This window comes from Carassius auratus, unplaced genomic scaffold (assembly GCF_003368295.1).
Source record: "Carassius auratus strain Wakin unplaced genomic scaffold, ASM336829v1 scaf_tig00214714_1_2670353, whole genome shotgun sequence".
Lineage (NCBI taxonomy): Eukaryota > Metazoa > Chordata > Actinopteri > Cypriniformes > Cyprinidae > Carassius > Carassius auratus.
The window spans coordinates 64,438-87,194 of record NW_020527778.1 but is presented as its reverse complement, the minus strand read 5'-3'; the positions used below and the strand labels follow the sequence as shown (position 1 = coordinate 87,194).

General features: G+C 36.3%; 1 long non-coding RNA gene and 5 gene segments (V, D, J or C); 1 reads left to right on the top strand and 5 right to left on the bottom strand.

The window, feature by feature from the left end:
* Nucleotides 1-720: 720 nt before the first annotated feature.
* LOC113092726 (Ig kappa chain V region K29-213-like) lies at nt 721-1,232 on the bottom strand. The segment is given in 2 exon segments: nt 721-1,046; nt 1,151-1,232. Coding segments are annotated over 2 exon segments (378 nt in total).
* A 416-nt stretch (nt 1,233-1,648) lies between these two features.
* Nucleotides 1,649-2,480, bottom strand: LOC113092699 (immunoglobulin kappa variable 4-1-like). The segment is given in 2 exon segments: nt 1,649-2,113; nt 2,203-2,480. Coding segments are annotated over 2 exon segments (381 nt in total).
* Nucleotides 2,481-7,295: 4,815 nt separating this feature from the next.
* Nucleotides 7,296-8,993, top strand: LOC113092709 (uncharacterized). Its single transcript, XR_003287616.1, has 3 exons — nt 7,296-7,314; nt 7,499-7,584; nt 8,562-8,993. It is a non-coding gene; the product is annotated as an uncharacterized LOC113092709 (long non-coding RNA).
* A 133-nt stretch (nt 8,994-9,126) lies between these two features.
* LOC113092697 (Ig kappa chain V region 2717-like) lies at nt 9,127-13,187 on the bottom strand. The segment is given in 2 exon segments: nt 9,127-9,951; nt 13,009-13,187. Coding segments are annotated over 2 exon segments (375 nt in total).
* A 4,442-nt stretch (nt 13,188-17,629) lies between these two features.
* Nucleotides 17,630-18,924, bottom strand: LOC113092808 (Ig kappa chain V-III region PC 7183-like). The segment is given in 2 exon segments: nt 17,630-18,648; nt 18,738-18,924. Coding segments are annotated over 2 exon segments (405 nt in total).
* Nucleotides 18,925-21,475: 2,551 nt separating this feature from the next.
* LOC113092788 (immunoglobulin kappa variable 1D-13-like) lies at nt 21,476-22,585 on the bottom strand. The segment is given in 2 exon segments: nt 21,476-21,939; nt 22,020-22,585. Coding segments are annotated over 2 exon segments (375 nt in total).
* Between the last annotated feature and the right edge of the window lie 172 nt (nt 22,586-22,757).

Sequence of the window (22,757 nt, the reverse complement as noted above, 5' to 3'; positions counted from 1 at the left end):
TATATATATATATATATATATTTAGTTCAAACATTAATAAATTGAAATATTTTTCATTAAGAGTTCAACTAAAACATCTTTGTTTTGACGAATGTAAAATATCAGGTTAGATTAACTCATATTATTTCGTTTATATCATGAACACGTCTCCTCACACTGAAGCTGTGAGTCCGTTAACGACACAGTTTTGTCACAGTATTAGTAATGTGATTGTGAGGGAAAAGCTGAAAGGAGAGAGATGCTTTCTTCTTGATTGAGTTGACTCTTGTGTGTTTGTCAGGCGTCACTCGTCCTAAAGTGAGCGTCCTGCCGTCCTCCAGTGCAGAGATCTCCTCAAAGAAGACAGCGACGCTGGTGTGTGTGTCCAGCGAGGGCTTCCCGTCAGACTGGAGCATGAGCTGAAGGTCTCAGGAGAGCAGCGCTGGGCTCCTGGAGAAGGACGGTCTGTAAATAAACTTCACTCAGTGAACCATGAAAACACCTGCAGATTCATGATGAAACAAGAACATGAACATTACGAACCTTACAGAGAAAATGGTAGATAACTTTAATAAAATGTTGTAGTGTATTTATTGTGTTAAAAACTAAAATTAATGCTTTATATTTCATTCAGTATTTATAAACATATACTCTGTTGAGTGAGTGATAGTGTTTGAGCTGCTGCAGCATCAGTTCAGTCACTGTGACTCTGACTGACACAGGTTTTTGTACCACGCTTTATCACTGTGTGAACACACCACCACTGTGATAACTCTGACAGTAATAATGTCCAGCATCTTCAGTCTGGACTCCACTGATGGTCAGAGTGAAATCACTGTTAGATCCACTGCCACTGAATCTAGATGGAGTTCCTGACTGGAGAGTGTTAGCATCATAAATCAGGAGTTTAGGAGCTTCTCCAGGTTTCTGTAAGTACCAGTGTAAAGGCTGAACACCCCAACCCTGGTAAACTTCAGGACTGGTTTTACAGGACATGGTAACTTTGTCTCCTGGTTGGACAGGTTTCACTGCAGGCGTCTGAGTGACTGTCACTCCAGCTGCTGATTCTACATCAAGAAAAATGAATCAACATTCAGAATTCAGTATTTGTTGAAGGACAGTATTTCTGGCACAGATGGTCAGTTAGAATAGAGTATGTTTATCTCCTCACCTGTGAAACAGTAGCTGGTGAAGATCCAGATGAAGATGGTGATGAAGCTCATGGTTGCTGTTGTTCAGATTCTCAAACTCACAGAGTTATAAAACCTCATGAAGCATGTGCTGAAATGCAAATCATCTCTATGTAAATCTGTGTACGGCTTACAGCAGATGATGCACATAAATCATCTTTTCTCATGTTATGAGTCAAAACACATTAATCTGTCTAAAGCTCCATGTTTTCTGATGATTGAAATCACAGTTTCATCAAGAAACAAGTATATTACTGTGAACTCCATGAGAGGGCAAAGGTCATTCCAGAGACCAAAGTTCATCAAAACATATTTTAAAAGCTGCTTTCATGATTTTAAATGCTTTGACAAATAAATGATAATTTAGAAACACAAAATTAATGTCTAATAAAAATGGGATTTATACATGCATTTCCTGAATAATGCAATTTAATTATTTTATTTACTTTTTTATTTATAAATAATTCCTAGTTTTCATGCATCAAGAGACATTTAGATATGATGAAGGTGTTTTTGTGAAAGTCAATCCAAGTATCCAGTATATGAGTGTGTGTGATTGTCGTGCAGTTTGTGTTCATTCGACTGTGACAGAGGTTTTTGTACGACGCTTTATCACTGTGTGAACGTTGTGCCGCCGATATCGTGGCGTCCCAGACAGTAATAATGTCCATCATCTTCAGTCTGGACTCCACTGATGGTCAGAGTGAAATCACTGTTAGATCCACTGCCACTGAATCTAGATGGAGTTCCTGACTGGAGAGTGTTAGCCCAATAAATCAGGAGTTTAGGAGCTTCTCCAGGCTTCTGTAAGTACCAGCTGGTATAATGACGCTGTGAACTATCCATGACCACATCCTTGCTGGTTTTGCAGCTGATCTTCACTGTTTCTCCTGGTTGAGCTGCTGTTGAGGGACTCTGAGTGACGCTGATCTGTCCTCTACTCTCTGAAACACACAACAAGAAGAAAATCAACTCAAAACTTTGACAATACACTTGAAGAAATGAATTGATATCAAACTTGTGCTGCACAAACCTTGAGCAAACGCTGTGAGAGTCCAGATGAAGATGATGATGAAGGTCATGTTGATGAAGATTGTTGTGTGTGTCAGTGATGAAGTGTTAAACTCACAGCACTATAAACACTCTCAGAGCACTGAAGCATCTGAGCAATATGCAAATGAACTGATCCTGTATTTAAATGAGCTTCTAAATGAAGTTTGCTCATTCATTTCATCCTGTCACTGATTGTATGTTTCTAGATTGTAACCTGGAAAGTCAGAGAAAATATTAGATGTGTTGGTGATGGTGAAATAATTTCTGACATTAAAACTTGTTATTAACGTCAACATCCTAAAAAGTTTCAAAGGAATGTGCCTGAAAGTTATACACAGGCCTTATTTTTATCTAAATGATTTACAATTTATTTTAATAGATATTAAAAATACATTACTGTTGTTTTTAAGACTCTAAGTCTTTCTCCTCAAATGCTATTGAGTTTCAAGTTTCCATTTGGTTGTGAAAAAGTAGCATAATTTACATATGATTTACAGTTTATTTTAATAAATATCAAAAATATAAAAGATGTGCATTATAGATGACACCTAGATGAACAGTTTACAGTTGTTTTAATTATTGTGAGTCATTCTCCTCAAATGCTATTGATGTTAGAAAAGTGTATTTCAATATCGCATGCAACTTTAGAGACGGTCACAGTTTTTTAATTTGTAGGTGTCCAGGTACAGAAACCGAATAATTAAATGTAAAATAGCACTGCATAGTCTTCACTGTAAAAATGTAATATACAGTCAAAACTAAATTTATTCAGACACCTTCAACATTTCTCACATTAACACAATTTATTTGCTATGGTTTAGAAAATGGTAATAAAATATGACAAGAACTCAGAGTTAAACTGTGTCAGAACAAATTCATCTTGATGTTGTCAGATAACTTTGATAGAAAGGTGTGTAATGGATTACAATCAACCAAAACTTCAGATTGTCTTGGCCAGCGTTCAGTCTCTGCTGTGTTCACACTGCACGATGGATCGGCGACGGAAAGTTTCACTCTGCATGACTTTACAATAGGAAGAATCGCCAACAACTCTGTCTGGCACGCAAACTACGTTTCACAACTAAACGCATGCCAGATGTGACAAGGAAACAACACGATATCACGCGTGCAAGACCGTAGTTCTCACATGAGACTGGGATTATTATTAAAAATGGTAGCCCGCAAGAAGCTTGCAATATGAATTGCCTTTAAGCTAATCTGCAGCAAAAACAAGAAAAAAGAAAAGAAGCCAAGCTTGCTGATATTGGTCTATAACTCCTCCCCGAACTTCCCGCTGCTCTGTATCTTGCTCTCTCATTGGCTGTCAGTCATCGCCAGTGTAGTTTTCAGTCAGAAAACTTTTCACACAGCATTATTTTGAATCACAGACAGGTCCATAATATATTTAGCATGCCAAAAATCTCACGGGCGTCGGCGATTCGTGGGCGATTCTCTCAGATCGCGTCTTTGCTCATTCACACTGCGTGATTGTCTCTCACGTGAACAAGCACCGATATGCCTGTGATTTCCAAGTGGAGGAAAACAGACATGAACATCCCCACATGCAGATGAAACCTGAGCCTCTAAACCTGTTTTAGTCTCATGATCCAGTGCTGTGTGTTCTCACTTCTTTACAAATCTGGAAATCATGTCTTTTTCATTCTGTGTGAGTCTCTGGTTCAGACTGCAGGTTTTCTCTTGATTCAGTGACAGAGCTGAAACATTCAGAGAAACAAGTATGTCCCTGTGAACTCAGTGTGAGGGCAAAGGTCATTTCAGAGGTCACAGGTCATCAGAACTCATTAAAACTGCTTTGACAAATATATGATCTTTTAGAAACCCAAATGAAGATGTGTAAAGAAAATGTATCAATACAGAGATTTTCATCACTTTAGTCCAATAATCCATGTGTGTGTGTGTGTGTGTGTGTCTGTGTGTTGTGGAGTTTGTGTTCATTTGAGTGTGAAGGAGGTTTTTGTACGACGCTTTCACTAGAATGAAACACTGTGGTACACTTTTGGTGGAGGAACTAAACTGACGATCAGAAGTAAGTCTTTCTTAAATGATCTAATATAAATATATAATGTGTGTGTGTTTTAAATAGAGGTTTGGTGTTATTTGATAACATTTGGCAACAATATTATTAATTTCTTTAAATACATTTTACAAAGAAGCTCTAATTACATTTTATATCTCATATATATTAAAGTTGTATTTATTTATTTATTTTATTTTGCACCAGTTGTTGTAATTTTAATTATTACATTTTGTCTGCAATGTTAAGAAATATTTGTTGATATTCCATATTTTTAAGTTTCAAGCCACAGTTTATCTTTGTACTTGATGTTTTAAATTAGTTTTGGTAACACCTGATGTATGCAAACATATTAATCATTTTTAATTAATGCCCCTTTTTACAAATTTATTTTATTATTTCTTAATATAATTCAACTGGTGCATGACATAAAATTATAGTAATGTAAATAATTTAGAGAAAATATAATTTAATTGCTGCCATCATTAGTCAGAAAGAAGTTCAGTTGATAAACAGTTAAAATAAATGATTTAAACCATTAAGTTTAATATAACTATGTTTATGAGAAGATGTCCTGAATTATTTATATTTTAAAAATAATAAATTGAAGTAACCAGTTATTAAAAAAAAAATATATAAAGTTATATGAGATGTTTTAAATGTATTTATTTTAGAAAGAAACAAATTGGCATTTTACTGTACATCACGTTTACTTTAGAGAAGTGATATATTTATGAATATAGTATACAGTATCTTATACTTGATCACTGTTAAAAATATGTAAAATTTACAGTAAAAATAAAAGCAGTGTTTGACAGACTTCTTGTTCTTCACTTCCAAAATTGTAACAGTGTTGTACTGTAAAATTACATGAAATGTCCAATTAGATTTATTAAAAATGTTTCACTGTATATAGTAAAATAACGTTCAGTGAACTGATGAACAGGTTTTCACCGTAGCGTTTTTACAGTCTTGTACCATTACAATAACTTTTTTTTATTGTAATAATATTAAATATTAATTCTTCTACTGGAGAATCATTTTAATCTTCATTCATGATATTTGTGTTATACTAATGAAAGTAGTGATGTCGAGTTACAGTAAAATTATGAACTATTTGTGATTTTCACAGTGAAGACTGTAGCTGCAGATGTGAATAACTGTGTGTGTGTGTGTGTGTGTGTCTCTGTGTGTGTGTGTGTTTTTGTGTGTTTCAGCTGGTCCCTCCGTGAAGCCCTCCGTGTCTCTGCTGCCTCCCTCTTCTCTGCAGATCTCTGGAGACTCAGCCGCACTGCTCTGTCTGCTCAGCTCTTACTCTCCACAGGGGGCGCAGGTGAGCTGGACGCTGGACGGGTCAGAGGTCACCCAGGGGGTTCAGACCAGCGCAGAGAGCGAGCGGGACGGACGCTACAGCCGCAGCAGCGTCCTGAGCCTCAGCAAAGCACGCTGGGAAGCCGGCGAGCGCTTCGTCTGCAGAGTAACACATGACGGAGCTGCTCAGGAGACCTCGTTCCTCAAGAGCTCCGAGTGCTGATGTTTCTCCAGTGAAGAGCAGCAGGATTCACAGCAGTCTCCTGATTTACAGCTCAATACTCAAGCAGTCTTTCAATGTGCTGCCATTGCTGTTCATTCAATAAAGCTTCTGAACGCCTTCCATTTGTGTCCGACTGCATCATTGATCAGTGTGTCCTTCCTTCACTAAAGTTTCAGCTGCTGTTGATGGATTGTAATAGTTGAGAACAGCTGTGTTTAGCAGTAAATGTGAACTGAAGCTCTTGGGGTTTGAACATGGTCTCTGGAGACGGAGCTGCTCTATTCTGAGATCATCAGAATCACTAAAGCTGTCAATGCAAATCTGATTTCAGCTCAAACTCACAGTTTCTCTGTTTGATCGGTTAAACGCTCTGAACTGGAACAGTTTCACTTCTGCTCATCAGAAATGAGTTATGAGTAAGAAATTCATCATAAGCTTGAGATGAAGAAGCTAGTTTAATGATTGAGAGTTTAATGTGCAAAATGTGATGTACAAAACCAAATCAGCATATTGCACAATAATTGTTTTGATCTGATATCAGTTAAACAGTCAGTTGTGAGCTCATGTGTAGTTGTGTGTTTGGTCTCTGTGTGTCAGTAGTGAGTGATAGTGTTTGAGCAGCTGCAGCATCAGTTCAGTCACTGTGACTCTGACTGACACAGGTTTTTGTACCACGCTTTATCACTGTGTGAACACCCAGCTGCTGGTGACATGGAAACTCTTACAGTAATAATGTCCAGCATCTTCAGTCTGGACTCCACTGATGGTCAGAGTGAAATCACTGTTAGATCCACTGCCACTGAATCTAGATGGAGTTCCTGACTGGAGGGTGTTTGCATAATAAATCAGGAGTTTAGGAGCTTCTCCAGGTTTCTGTAAGTACCAGAATAAATAAACCCCTGCACTATCACTGTACACATCAGTGCTGGTCTTACAGCTGATCTTCACTGTTTCTCCTGGTTGAGCTGCTGTTGAGGGACTCTGAGTGACGCTGATCTGTCCTCTACTCTCTGAAACACACAACAAGAAGAAAATCAACTCAAAACTTTGACAATATACTTGAAGAAATGAATTGATATCAAACTTGTGCTGCACAAACCTTGAGCAAACGCTGTGAGAGTCCAGATGAAGATGATGATGAAGGTCATGTTGATGAAGATTGTTGTGTGTGTCAGTGATGAAGTGTTAAACTCACAGCACTATAAACACTCTCAGAGCACTGAAGCATCTGAGCAATATGCAAACACACTCACATCATTTACCTGAAGACAGCAGTATCTTTGCTCACAGATTCAGAAACAAACACTCATGATTTACTGCAGGTTATTTCATCATTTATTCTGGGTTGAGCCTCTTCCTCCAAACACTGTTTTAATGATCAGTTTCATTCAGACTTTGATTCTGAGAGCATTTCATATCTGTGTTACAGATTTGATATCATGGATGATACTGTATAACAGGTCAAAAGGTCATCTGATACAAATCAGCATCTAAATATTGCAGAAGATTTCATTATAAAGCAGGTGAATAGAATTAGTGTAAATGTGAGGAATGTATTTTGGTGCTGATTATGAAACAAATTATTTTAGTCTTCATGCAATAGCAAGTATTATTTTGAAGATTATTTTTTTTTGCTGCTCTTTACAATAATTCATGTCTGCTGTTGAGTCTTATATCAGTGTGTGTGTGTGTGTGTGTTCATTTGAGTGTGACGGAGGTTTTTGTACGACGCTTTCACTAGAATGAAACACTGTGGTGGACTTTTGGTGGAGGAACTAAACTGACGATCAGAAGTAAGTCTCTTTAATTCTGTTTTAAAAAAGTGTGATATTTTAATTCATTTAGTTTATTATATTTTTGGATGATTTCAGCAAACATTTGTTAGCAAGATAATTTATTAATTATAAAAATGTTTTTATATTTCATATTGTTTACATGTATTTTCTATTTTACCTTAAGAATTTAAATTATTATTGGTAATATTTGATTGTATTTTAATATATGGACAGCAGTATTATAAGATATTTTCAATAATTTCTTTATGTATAATTTTGTCAAAAATATTTAACAATTTTAACAATTAAGGGATACTGACAAAATAAATTGCATAGATGCTATCATCAGACAAACAGAAATTTACTTAATGAGCATTTTTAAATAAAGAAGAAAGAAAGGAGAAGAAAGGTGGAAGAAAACTCTTAAATTTGCTGATTATGATTGTAAGTGACGTGACTTATAAATAAATAAATAAATAAAAAAACATTAATAACTGAAACTTATGGTGAGAATTATAATTGATCATAAATGTCAAAATAGAAGAATATTTTAAAAATACATTTAATATTGAAAGTATTAGTTACATTGGTTTTCTAAATCTTACAAAGGAATTAAAAAATATTAATCAATTTTCAATGTTTTAAAAAATATACTTGATATAAAAATGTTATGTAACTTACTAATCCTGAAAAATATTTATATAATTTATTTAAATTTTATAGTTTATACAGCTGTTAAAGGTAATTTTTCATTACATGAATAATTTAACATCTTATTTTTACTAACATTTCAATGTGTTTTAATAAATTCACTGAAATTCTATAAAATCTATGTAATTATTTCTTGAGATAGAATTTAGCTATAATTCTTGGTACATTTACAAATTAAGATTTTTTTTTTTTAAGGCATGAAACACAAGTTAATGTGAAATCATCTTAATTTTTACATTGTTTGATTTCTGCTTCTGTTGTGTGTGTGTGTGTGTGTGTTTCAGCTGGTCCCTCCGTGAAGCCCTCCGTGTCTCTGCTGCCTCCCTCTTCTCTGCAGATCTCTGGAGACTCAGCCGCACTGCTCTGTCTGCTCAGCTCTTACTCTCCACAGGGGGCGCAGGTGAGCTGGACGCTGGACGGGTCAGAGGTCACCCAGGGGGTTCAGACCAGCGCAGAGAGCGAGCGGGACGGACGCTACAGCCGCAGCAGCGTCCTGAGCCTCAGCAAAGCACGCTGGGAAGCCGGCGAGCGCTTTGCCTGCAGAGTAACACATGACGGAGCTGCTCAGGAGACCTCGTTCCTCAAGAGCTCCGAGTGCTGATGTTTCTCCAGTGAAGAGCAGCAGGATTCACAGCAGTCTCCTGATTTACAGCTCAATACTCAAGCAGTCTTTCAATGTGCTGCCATTGCTGTTCATTCAATAAAGCTTCTGAACGCCTTCCATTTGTGTCCGACTGCATCATTGATCAGTGTGTCCTTCCTTCACTAAAGTTTCAGCTGCTGTTGATGGATTGTAATAGTTGAGAACAGCTGTGTTTAGCAGTAAATGTGAACTGAAGCTCTTGGGGTTTGAACATGGTCTCTGGAGACGGAGCTGCTCTATTCTGAGATCATCAGAATCACTAAAGCTGTCAATGCAAATCTGATTTCAGCTCAAACTCACAGTTTCTCTGTTTGATCGGTTAAACGCTCTGAACTGGAACAGTTTCACTTCTGCTCATCAGAAATGAGTTATGAGTAAGAAATTCATCATCAGCTTGAAATGAAGAAGCTAAGTTAATGCTAGTTTAATGCTTTATAGTTTAATGTGCAAAATGTAATGTACAAAACCAAAACAAGATATTGCAATATAATTGTTTGCTTTGATATCAGTTTATCTCAAACCCGTCTGTCACAGGACAGATCCCAGTCTAATAGAGCTGATGTGACTCCTGACTCAGTTGTGAGCTCATGTGTAGTTGTGTGTTTGGTCTCTGTGTGTCAGTAGTGAGTGATAGTGTTTGAGCAGCTGCAGCATCAGTTCAGTCACTGTGACTCTGACTGACACAGGTTTTTGTACCACGCTTTATCACTGTGTGAACACCCAGCTACTACTGATGTAGTGTACACTCTGACAGTAATAATGTCCAGCATCTTCAGTCTGGACTCCACTGATGGTCAGAGTGAAATCACTGTTAGATCCACTGCCACTGAATCTAGATGGAGTTCCTGACTCAAGGCTGTCAGTCCAATAAATCAGGAGTTTAGGAGCTTCTCCGGGTTTCTGTAAGTACCAGGATAAACGATCACCATCATACACATCAGTGCTGGTTTTGCAGCTGATCGTCACTGTTTCTCTTGGTTGAGCTGGTGTCATTGAGGGACTCTGAGTGACGCTGATCTGTCCTCTACTCTCTGAAACACACAACAAGAAGAAAATCAACTCAAAACTTTGACAATATACTTGAAGAAATGAATTGATATCAAACTTGTGCTGCACAAACCTTGAGCAAACGCTGTGAGAGTCCAGATGAAGATGATGATGAAGGTCATGTTGATGAAGATTGTTGTGTGTGTCAGTGATGAAGTGTTAAACTCACAGCACTATAAACACTCTCAGAGCACTGAAGCATCTGAGCAATATGCAAACACACTCACATCATTTACCTGAAGACAGTCGCTCATTAACAGACACAAAATACAGTTACTAAATTAATCTTTCAATATTCGATCTTCTCATAGCTACGCTGTTGTATGAGATCATTCACTTCTGAATAAATCTTCAAAATAATCTTTAGTATGTTATCCTGAATGATTCTTTGAGAATAGTTTTGACTGTAGTTGGATAGAAAGATGACTATTATGTCAAATCCATCGATGTCCTGCAGGTTTTTACAGACTTGAGGATCATCACACACGTGTATCTTTAGTAATAATGCAGACTGTATAAAGCAGATGAAGTAAATGAATGATATTTTCTGCTGTGAGTCTCTGTGTTTGTTGGAGACTCAGTTGATGTGTGTTTGTTCAGTTAGTGAAGCGTTCAGCAGGTTTTTGTTCAGGTGCTCTATTAGTTTGTATAACTGTGGTACACTTTTGCCACTTATTAATACAACAACTGACTGTTAAACACTTTGCTGCTCTATAGAAGTAGATGCACTTTTACACTTATTTATATTATTTCATTTTATTTTTAGTTCACACTGAATGTTTGGCAGGGAACATTTAAACCGGTTTCACTTTATATTTATTCCCTTTAACATGTTCTGTTGACTATAAGTCATGTTGCACCTATATTTCTACAATCTCTCATCAGAGGAGATTATTAGTAGAGTATTAGGGTTAGAATAAGTTGACGTTCTTGCAAAGTTACTTCTATTCAGTAAAATATTTGTTGGGAGACCATGATAATAAAGAGTTAGCATATATTAAGTAGAAAGTCTTCTAATACTCTGCTGAGAGTTAGTAGAAGTGCAACTTTACTTATTGTCAGCAGAATGATCAAAATTAAGTGTTACCTAAAAACCATATGTTTTTCTTTTTTCACTGCATCTTTGTATTTTTATCCAGTAAACTATAATAATTTCGCTTATTTCCTAATAACTTGATTTTATGAGTTTTCATTTTTCAAAGATGATTTTTCTTCATTGCTAATTAAATTCTAAACGTTATAAAGTTACACTGAAATCAAATTTACGTTAGTTTGTCGTTTTGACACCACTTCGACAGAGAGGAATTATACTAAACTTTTCAGTGTGTTGATTTCTCAGTAAAGCCTGCAGATATTTTTAAATGGGAAATTCTGGTTACCTAATACTATTTTTCTTTGTTAATACTTGACATGTTAATAATTGATAAGACGTGCCAGATGAAAATGATATTTTCTATTTTTTAAAACAAACTTTTGTATCCAATTCTCTCTGACTGCTATCAAATTATTCAATGAATTCCTGCAGTAATTATGATTATTCACATCTGATTTGTAATGCCTTGACTAGTAACTAGTAAAGTGACTAGTATTGAAGTCGATAATGAAAATTTATTTTCAATTCAGTATATTTCACCAAAACTTTCATTGCTTTGCTGATCACAGGCTTTGTAAATATTAATTCAGGTGACTAGTAGTTTAATGCTGCAAAAATGACTAATAAAACTATATCTGAATTAATTGTTCATGTATATGTTTTTCTGAAGCTGAAAGGAGAGAAATGGTTTCTTCTTGATTGGGTTGACTCTTGTGTGTTTGTCAGGCGTCACTCGTCCTAAAGTGAGCGTCCTGCCGTCCTCCAGTGCAGAGATCTTCTCAAAGAAGACAGTGACGCTGGTGTGTGTGTCCAGCGAGGGCTTCCCGTCAGACTGGAGCATGAGCTGAAGGTCTCAGGAGAGCAGCGCTGGGCTCCTGGAGAAGGACTGTCTGTACAGCTGGAGCAGCCTGACTCTCTCTGAGCAGGAGTGGATGGAGAGCGTCTCAGTGAGCTGTGAGGCCACACGGAGCGGTCAGCCTGCGCTCACTGGACACGTGACGAGACAGCAGTGTTCAGAGTAGATCTGCTGCTCTTCTCACTCGTGTCTCACACCGAGACTAACAGCACATGAGCGACTCCTTCATTCTCCACATCCAGCATCAGTCTGCTCTGCTTTGTGTGCTTCATACCAGACTATGTGTGTGCTTTATTATTCAGTTTTGATGTTATTAAAATGCAGTATATTGTAGCTTTTGTTTTGTGTTTCAGCTCTTTCATTGGATCAGAGCTTTAGCTGAAATTTTATAAATAAACTTCACTCAGTGAACCATGAAAACACCTGCAGATTCATGATGAAACAAGAACATGAACATTACGAACCTCACAGATAAAACCGTAGATAACTTTAATAAAGATAAAGTAGATTTAAGTATTTATTGTGTTAAGAACTAAATTGAATGCTTTATATTTCATTCAGTATTTATAAACATATGCTCTACTGAGTGAGTGATAGTGTTTGAGCAGCTGCAGCATCAGTTCAGTCACTGTGACTCTGACTGACACAGGTTTTTGTACCACGCTTTATCACTGTGTGAACACCCAGCTACTACTGATGTAGTGTAAACTCTTACAGTAATAATGTCCAGCATCTTCAGTCTGGACTCCACTGATGGTCAGAGTGAAATCACTGTTAGATCCACTGCCACTGAATCTAGATGGAGTTCCTGACTGGAGTGTGCTTATATAATAAATCAGGAGTTTAGGAGCTTCTCCAGGTTTCTGTAAGTACCAGAATAAACCTTCTTCTCCACCACCCCATCTGTGCACATTTGTGCTGGTTTTACAGCTGATCTTCACTGTTTCTCCTGGTTGAGCTGCTGTTGAGGGACTCTGAGTGACGCTGATCTGTCCTCTACTCTCTGAAACACACAACAAGAAGAAAATCAACTCAAAACTTTGACAATATACTTGAAGAAATTAATTGATATCAAACTTGTGCTGCACAAACCTTGAGCAAACGCTGTGAGAGTCCAGATGAAGATGATGATGAAGGTCATGTTGATGAAGATTGTTGTGTGTGTCAGTGATGAAGTGTTAAACTCACAGCACTATAAACACTCTCAGAGCACTGAAGCATCTGAGCAATATGCAAATGAACTGATCCTGTATTTAAATGAGCTTCTAAATGAAGTTTGCTCATTCATTTCATCCTGTCAAGCATCGTATCTGTAGATCACAGTTTAATCTTTGTCTTTTACAATTATTTTGACTGGTTATCATCTGTCGGTTGAAAGTGTGAAATGGTGTAAAAAGTGTAAAGATTAAATATTTAAATAAATGACATTACATTACGTTTACATTTTTCATTTAGCTGACACTTTATCCAAAGCGACTTACAAAAGATGGACAGTGGAAGCAATCAAAAACAACAAAAAGAGCAATGATATATAAGTGCTATAACAAGTCTCAGTTAGCTTAACACAGTGCACGTAGCAAGAGTTTTTAAATAATATAATAAATAAAAAGAAAACAGATAGAATAAAAAAAAGAATAGAGCAAGCTAGTGTTAGAGGTATTTCACACACAGAGGTGTTTCATTCTAGTGAAAGCGTCGTACAAAAACCTCCTTCACACTCAAATGAACACACACACACACACACACACACACAAACAAACACACACACACATACTTGCATAATGAATGAAAAGAAAATAGAATACAAAAAGATTAGAAAGGTAGTTAGATTTTTTAAAGAATAGAATTAGAATAGTGAGTGTTAAAGTTAGAGGGTCAAATAAAGATGGAAGAGATGTGTTTTAAGCCGATTCTTGAAGATGGCTAAGGACTCAGCTGCTCGGATTGAGTTGGGGAGGTCATTCCACCAGGAGGAACATTTAATTTAAAAGTCCGTAAAAGTGACTTTGTGCTTCTTTGGGATGAACAATCAAGCGACGTTCAAATGTATATGTTGTAAATAGACATATACATAGACATTTTTTAACATACATAAACATACATATGTTTATGGAAATTTAATACATGTAGGTGCATTTTATTACATTTGTGTGTGGATGATGTCAATCATTTCAACGGTCGTGATCAGTAACTGAGATCGATCGCTGGTTTTACAGTCGATGGAGAAACTCTGACACACAATATGAAGGTTTTAGGATCATAAATCAGCAGAGACACTGTCTGATCTTTATGTGAAGCATTTGCTGAACCGACCTGAAAGAGAGAGTTTGAAGAGCTGTGAAACAAGGTTTACATATCATTCATCAAATTAAATATGTTGTTGAACTGTGAGTTTCTGTGCTGAATTTAAGTATCATAGAGTTTTGTCGGTAACACTTTATTTTACAGTCCTGTTCCCCATGTACATACTATGTACTTATTATAGTAATTACAATAACTATGTAATAACTAGGTACTAACCCTGAACCTACCCCTAAACCTAACCTTACCCCATGTAGTTACCTTGTATTACCAGAACTTTCTTAGATAAATACACTGTAAGTACACTATAAGTACATGTAAGTACACGTACTGTAAAATAAAGTGCAACCGTTTTGTCATTCATCATTCATTATAGCAGCTGTATCTGTGACTGAAAACAGCTGCATGTGTTTGTGAGACAGATGTTGAGCTTCAATCTCCATCATGTGACGGATCTATAAGATCTATGAAGATTGTTGTGTGTGTCAGTGATGAAGTGTTAAACTCACAGCACTATAAACACTCTCAGAGCACTGAAGCATCTGAGCAATATGCAAATGAACTGATCCTGTATTTAAATGAGCTCCTAAATGAAGTTTGCTCATTCATTTCATCCTGTCACTGATTGTATGTATGAAAATATTAGATGTGTTGGTGATGGAGAAATTATTTCCGACATTAAAACTCGTTATTAACGTCAACATCCAAAAAATACACGTTTTTTTTTTTTACCTAAATGATTTACAATTTATTTGAATAGATATTAAAATAAAATAAAAAGTCTTTCTCCTCAAATGCTATTGAGCTTCCAGTTTGCATTTGAGTCCATTTGGTTGTGAAAAAGTAGCATAATTTACATATGATTGACAGTTTATTTTAATAAATATCAAAAATTTAAAAGATGTGCATTATATATGAAACCTAGATGAACAGTTTAAAGGTGTTTTAATTTCTATAAGTCATTCTCCTCAAATGCTATTGATGTTTGAAAAGTGTATACCAATATCGCATGCAACTTTAGAGACGGTCCCTAAATTTATGCCAGTTTTTTTTTTTTTTTTTGACTGTCTCCCGTTTTCTTCTCTGTGATTGCTGATATCTTCTCCACGGGCATGGACAGCTGTATCTGGGGTTTGCGTGGCCCTGGTGAAGGTTGTTCTATTTATTTGTGTGTGCTATTTACACAATGTTTACGTTTTTTCAATTAGTAGGTGTCCAGGCACAGAAACCGAATAATTAAATGTAAAATAGCACTGCATAGTCTTCACTGTAAAAATGTAATATACAGTCAAAATTAAATGTATTCAGACACCTTCAACATCTCTCACATTATCACAATTTATTTGCTATGGTTTAGAAAATGGTCATAAAATATGACAAGAACTCAGAGTTAAACTGTGTCAGAACAAATTCACCATGATAATGTCAGATAACTTTGATAGAAAGGTGTGTAATTGATTACAATCAAAACTTCAGACAGATGTTAGTATGACAATATTTACACAACTATCAATACTTTTTTGACCAATTACCAAGCAGTGCTTAATTGTGTTCAGACTGTGGTGTGAAAAGGTTGCATTAGCAACTCAGGAAAAAACACGTAAGCAAAACATGGCTAGGTCAAAGTGTATTTTTTGGTCCCAGTTATTATTATTTTATCAATTTCACTAGTAGTCCACTGTATGAAGAATTTTTGGGTATAATATGTCACAGTTTGATATATATTAGTGGTGGGCCGTTATTGGCGTTAAAATGCTGTAAGACTCGTATCGGGCGATAAAAAAAATATCGCCGTTAATCTATTCTCAAAGTTACGTTGGGAGCTGGGTCTATACTAAGCAAGCTATGATGACTTTCACCTTGATATTTTATATAACTGACTGGCTGAGGCCAGCCTAAAAAGATGCTCAGGACAGTTGACAAGCCTTACCGCTTGTCGATTTAAACATTAAAGCATCCAAAAACAAGACGCGGAAAAGCTGAACACAGTAGCGGGTTTCTCGCGCGCTAAGTTCGGAGCACGAGAGAGAGAGAGCCGCGTATCACGGACAGCGACACTGAACCGAGCTCTCTTCAGCGAAGTTCTCCTCGAAGTCCCTCCTGCACCTGAACGAACAAATACAAATCGCAGTTTGAAGAAACAAAAAGATGTGAAAGAGCACAATTCAGAACCGCGCTGTTCTGGTGTTCAGGGCTCACGCAGAGAAAGGCGTCTCAAAACACTTTAACATCGATTTTGCTTATTTTTGCTCTTGTGTTGACAAATACATACAAAATATGTCATAATATCCACCTTGGAAATTATGCTCGAAAAAACTGTCAGTTATTTCTTAAGTGAAAGTAAACAGTTGAGGAAAAAAATGGGATGTGTATTATATTGAATGCGTTCATCGTCTCTTAAAGGGACCGCGCCTAATTTAGCTACTGGCTGCTGTAATGTTAATCCAAGAAAATGAAAATCACTCAGTGCTCTTGACTGAATTACTTTGTAGTTTTAACAGTCAAACCAAAAAGTATTCAGACACCAGATATAATTTTTGATATATATATATAGGAAAACTGTAATAATGTGAGAAATGTTGAAGGTATCTGAATAAATGTAGGTTTGATTGTATATTTATTTTTACATTGAAGACTATCCAGTGCTATTTTACATTTAATTATTTGGTTTCTGTACCTTGACACCTACAAACTTGAACAAAACGTAAACATTGGTGTGAAACAGGCGTAAGGTTGTTTGCACTTTGTGGAATGTGGAATTAGTTTACAGCTTTTTCAAGCACTTTGTGATGCATTTTGGAAACAGGAGATGAGCCCCTTTTCTAATGCACCATCTAGCTTGATAAACCCCTTCTCAAAGACTTACTGTTTGGCAATTTTATTAGGGTAACACACATATTCTGAATGCCTTCGGCAGAATTCGAATGAGCCATTTTAATCTAGATTAATTTCAAGATCACAGTGAGAATCTATGCCCACCACTAATATATATATATATATATATATATATATATATATAGACATAGATATAGATATACAAGTTTTTTAACATACATAAACACACATATGTGTATGGAAATTTAATACATGTACCATATTTTATAGACTATAAGCACTTTTTTTCATAGTTTGGCTGATCCTGCGACTTATAGTCAGTTGCGACTTATTTATCAAAATTAATTTGACATGAACCAAGAGAAATGAACTAAGAGACATGAACCAAGAGAAAACATTACCGTCTCCAGCCGCGAGAGGGCGCTCTATGTCTTCAGTGTAGACTACAGGAGCAGTGAGCAGCATAGAGCGCCCTCTCGCGGCTGGAGACGGTAATGTTTTCTCTTGGATCTTGGTTCTAAATAAATGCGACTTATAGTCCAGTGCGACTTATGTATGTTTTTTTCGTCATCTTGATGTATTTTTGGACTGATGCGACTTATACTCAGGTGCAGCTTATAGTCCGAAAAATACGGTACTTGCATATATTACATTTGTGTATGGGTGATCTCAATCGTTTCAACAGTCGTGTACAGTAACTAAGCTCGATCGCTGGTTTTACAGTCGATGGAGAAACTCTGACACACAATATGAGGGTTTTAGGATCATAAATCAGCAGAGACACTGTCTGATCTTTATGTGAAGTATTTGCTGAACCGACCTGAAAGAGAGAGTTTGAAGAGCTGTGAAACAAGGTTTACATATCATTCATCAAATTAAATATGTTGTTGAACTGTGAGTTTCTGTGCTGAATTTAAGTATCCTAGAGTTTTGTCATTCATCATTCATTATAGCAGCTGTATCTGTGACTGAAAACAGCTGCATGTGTTTGTGAGACAGATGTTGAGCTTCAATCTCCATCATGTGACGGATCTATAAGAGCACAATGAATCAAATCAAAACCTCGAAGCTGTGCAGATTCAATCAGTCCAGTTTCCAGCATTTCTCTTCTCCCTACAGAGAGTCAGAATATGAGGAGAAAGAGCAAAAACAACAGAGTTTCAGATCCTCCTTTGAGCAGCTGCAGCATCAGTTCAGTCACTGTGACTCTGACTGACACAGGTTTTTGTACGACACTTTATCACTGTGTGAACACAACATCACCCGCACAATAACCACTAGAATCTGTTCTGCAGTGTAAATTCTTACAGTAATAATGTCCAGCATCTTCAGTCAGGACTCCACTGATGGTCAGAGTGAAATCACTGTTAGATCCACTGCCACTGAATCTAGATGGAGTTCCTGACTGAAGCTTTTTTGCATAATAAATCAGGAGTTTAGGAGCTTCTCCAGGTTTCTGTGAGTACCAGAATATATAATCATCTCCATCTTTATCCCTGTTCACATCCTTGCTGGTTTTGCAGCTGATCTTCACTGTTTCTCCTGGTTGAGCTGCTGTTGAGGGACTCTGAGTGACGCTGATCTGTCCTCTACTCTCTGAAACACACAACAAGAAGAAAATCAACTCAAAACTTTGACAATATACTTGAAGAAATGAATTGATATCAAACTTGTGCTGCACAAACCTTGAGCAAACGCTGTGAGAGTCCAGATGAAGATGATGATGAAGGTCATGTTGATGAAGATTGTTGTGTGTGTCAGTGATGAAGTGTTAAACTCACAGCACTATAAACACTCTCAGAGCACTGAAGCATCTGAGCAATATGCAAATGAACTGATCCTGTATTTAAATGAGCTTCTAAATGAAGTTTGCTCATTCATTTCATCCTGTCACTGATTGTGTGTTTCCAGATTGTAACCTGGAAAGTCAGAGAAAATATTAGATGCGTTGGGGATGAAGAAATTATTTCTGACATTAAAACTTATTATATCATCTAAAAAAGTTTCAAAGGAATGTGCCTGAAATTGATACACGGGCCTAATTTTTTACCTAAATGATTTACAATTTATTTTAATAGATACTAAAAATGTAAAAGGTGTGCATTGTAATGAACAGATTACTGTTGTTTTTATGACTCTAAGTCTTTCTCCTCAAATGCTATCGAGCTTCAAGTTTGCATCTGAGTCCATTTGGTTGTGAAAAAGTAGCATAATTTACATATGATTTAGAGTTTATTTTAATAAATATCAAAAATATAATAGGTGTGCATTATAGATGACACCTAGATGAACAGTTTACAGTTGTTTTAATTACAGTATATAATTCTCTTCAAATGCTATTGATGTTAGAAAAGTTTATACCAATATCGCATGCAACTTTAGAGAAGGTCACAGTTTTTTTTTACTTGTAAGTGTCCAGGTACAGAAACCAAATAATTAAATGTAAAATAGTACTGCATAGTCTTCACTGTAAAAATCTAATATACTGTACAGACAAAACTAAATTTATACAGACACTTTCCACATTTCTCACATTTTCACAGCTTATTTGCTATGGTTTAGAAAATGGTAATAAAATATGACAAGAACTCAGAGTTAAAGGTACAGGTTGTAGTAACTTCCAGTAGAGGGCGCACTACCAAAACAATAACAATCGCGTGGTTTGATGACGCTAAGAAGGAGCATGGAATGATGAGAATAAAAAATTTACCATGTTTTTACTATGGTAAATATGAGTTAAGGATAGCGTTTATAATTAACCCACAGTAGCCACAAATTTATAGTTGTCTGAGACGTCATGAAATATAACATCATAAACCATAAAATGTAGTCAGGCCAGGGTTCTGCTATGGTTTATTTTCATAATCGGTAAACACAGGTCACAAGTTAACACGATCACATTTCCTCGATTAAGCAGCTGCACAATGTGACGCCGAAAGTGCTGTCTTGAATCCAGAGATCTGGAGTTGATCTGGTGTAGATCGGTAGCTCGGTGGTTCATGACTGTCGTCTCGCTGCGTGCCGTCTTTTAACGCGTGTTCGAAAACCTGTGCCAACACAGACTTACTTTATTTTAATTTTTTGTTTAATACTACTTACTTCAGCCTCTACGGGTGATCATACCAATAACTTGTTATCTTTACAAGAATATCAGATTCATGCAATGAGCAAGTCTGTGTTTATTAGACACTTAATACTATCACATCAGTCTGTGGTTTCAGAAACGCTGAATCTGCTGCCGTCGTTCCATCACATGATTCACATCTGCAGCGGAGACCTGAACCAGGAAGTTGGTCACCAGATAACACGGTAACAAGTTAAACCGTAACACCACCATTAGATATTGTGTCATGCTATATTGCAATACAATACAGCAAATATAGTTTGACAGTAAATTTACTTTGCTATACTAAATTTTCACTTTATTTTGCTATACTCACTAGTGTCCTGAACCTACTAGTAAAAACAAAAACAATATAAAAAATTATATCTGGTGTCTGAATAATTGTTGGTTTGACTGTTCATTAATTCTTATTAAAACTACAAAGTCATTCAGTCAAGAGCAGTGAGTGATTTTCTTTCTTTCATTTTCTTGGATTTACATTACATCAATTAGTAGCTAAATTAGACGCTCATGCATCCAATATAATACATATCTGTTTTTTTTTCTCATCTGTTATCTTCCACTTAAGACATAACCACAGTTATTTTGAACATACTTTCCAAGATGGGTATTTTGACCCAGGGATCGGCGGTATTGAATTTAAGATCAACTTTAGTAGATTCATCTGACTCTCTCATATTAGACTTTAATTCCCAAATTTTATATTAAATCTATGGATGTTCTGCAGGTTTTTAACAGACATGAGGATCATCACACACATATCTCTGTCAGTCTCTGAGTTTGATGAGGAGTTACGTCACACATGATATAATACATGTTCACTCTTTATAAATCTTTGTCAAATAAATGTAAATATGGTGATATACATATGTTTTTTAATGGTTAACTGCATCTGTTGGGTAATCTGCTCTTTCATTTGAAAATTAATCTTTATATCATTGTTAATCTTTCCTGCATGAATATTTATATAAATTATATTCATTATCATTTGTTCTGAAATTGAGAAACATTATATATGATGCTGTTAATATTTGCATTATGTGGCATGAACTTAATAAATCATAATAATAATCAATGATGGACTTATTAAACTGATGAAGCAGAACATGTTTATGATGCTGATGATGCAGTTTAGAAAGATTGAGGATAAATCATAAATGAAGAAACTCATAAATATAGTGAAGGACGGAAAAATATCCACTGAAGATCGAAAGTGGATGGATTTCTACATGAAGGACTGAAAATATCAGGAGACAAAAATAACTTCAGAAAAATTATAATCAAAAATAAATGTTGTAGCTCAACAAAACTGATGTTTATTGTAAGATGATATTAATATGTTTTTTCCCTGTTGAGTGAGTGATAGTGTTTGAGCAGCTGCAGCATCAGTTCAGTCACTGTGACTCTGACTGACACAGGTTTTTGTACCACGCTTTATCACTGTGTGAACACCAAGTTACTGTCTGTGATGTGGAAACTCTGACAGTAATAATGTGCAACATCTTCAGTCTGGACTCCACTGATGGTCAAAGAGAAATCAGTCCCACCTGATTCTCCATTCCCACTGAATCGACTGAAACTCTCATCTTCGAGATTGTTTACACCATAAATGATGAGTTTAGGAGCTTCTCCAGGTTTCTGCTGATACCAAGCTAAACCCAAGCCAGTTATTCCAGGATCAGTTTTACACTCTATCGTGGCGTCTTGTCGTTCAGAAACAGTCACAGCTTCAGGCTGAGTCACAGTGATTCCTCTGGATGCTGCTGACAACAACATTATATGTGTTCAATCAAATCAAATCAACATTAAAGAGTCAAAAATGAGCATCTTTGACTTCTGTTACCTGGAATAAAAGCTGCCAGAATCCAGATGAAGCTGCTGAAGAGATTCATTGTGTTTGTTGGTTTTGTACCGTGGTAAACAGCAGTGTGTTATAAAGTGTTGAGTCTGAACGCTATAAACACTCGGAGCGCTGAAGCATGTGCTGATGCAAAGTGACTCTCTGTGGAAAAACCCTCCTGGAGGAAAACAGACATGAACATCCCCACATGCAGATGAAACCTGAGCCTCTAAACCTGTTTTAGTCTCATGATCCAGTGCTGTGTGTTCTCACTTCTTTACAAATCTGGAAATCATGTCTTTTTCATTCTGTGTGAGTCTCTGGTTCAGACTGCAGGTTTTCTCTTGATTCAGTGACAGAGCTGAAACATTCAGAGAAACAAGTATGTCCCTGTGAACTCAGTGTGAGGGCAAAGGTCATTTCAGAGGTCACAGGTCATCAAAACTCATTAAAACTGCTTTGAGAAATATATGATCTTTTAGAAACCCAAATGAAGATGTGTAAAGAAAATGTATCAATACAGAGATTTTCATCACTTTAGTCCAATAATCCATGTGTGTGTGTGTGTGTGTGTGTGTGTGTGTGTTCATTTGAGTGTGAAGGAGGTTTTTGTACGACGCTTTCACTAGAATGAAACACTGTGGTTCACTTTTGGTGGAGGAACTAAACTGACGATCAGAAGTAAGTCTTTCTTAAATGATCTAATATAAATATATAATGTGTGTGTGTTTTAAATAGAGG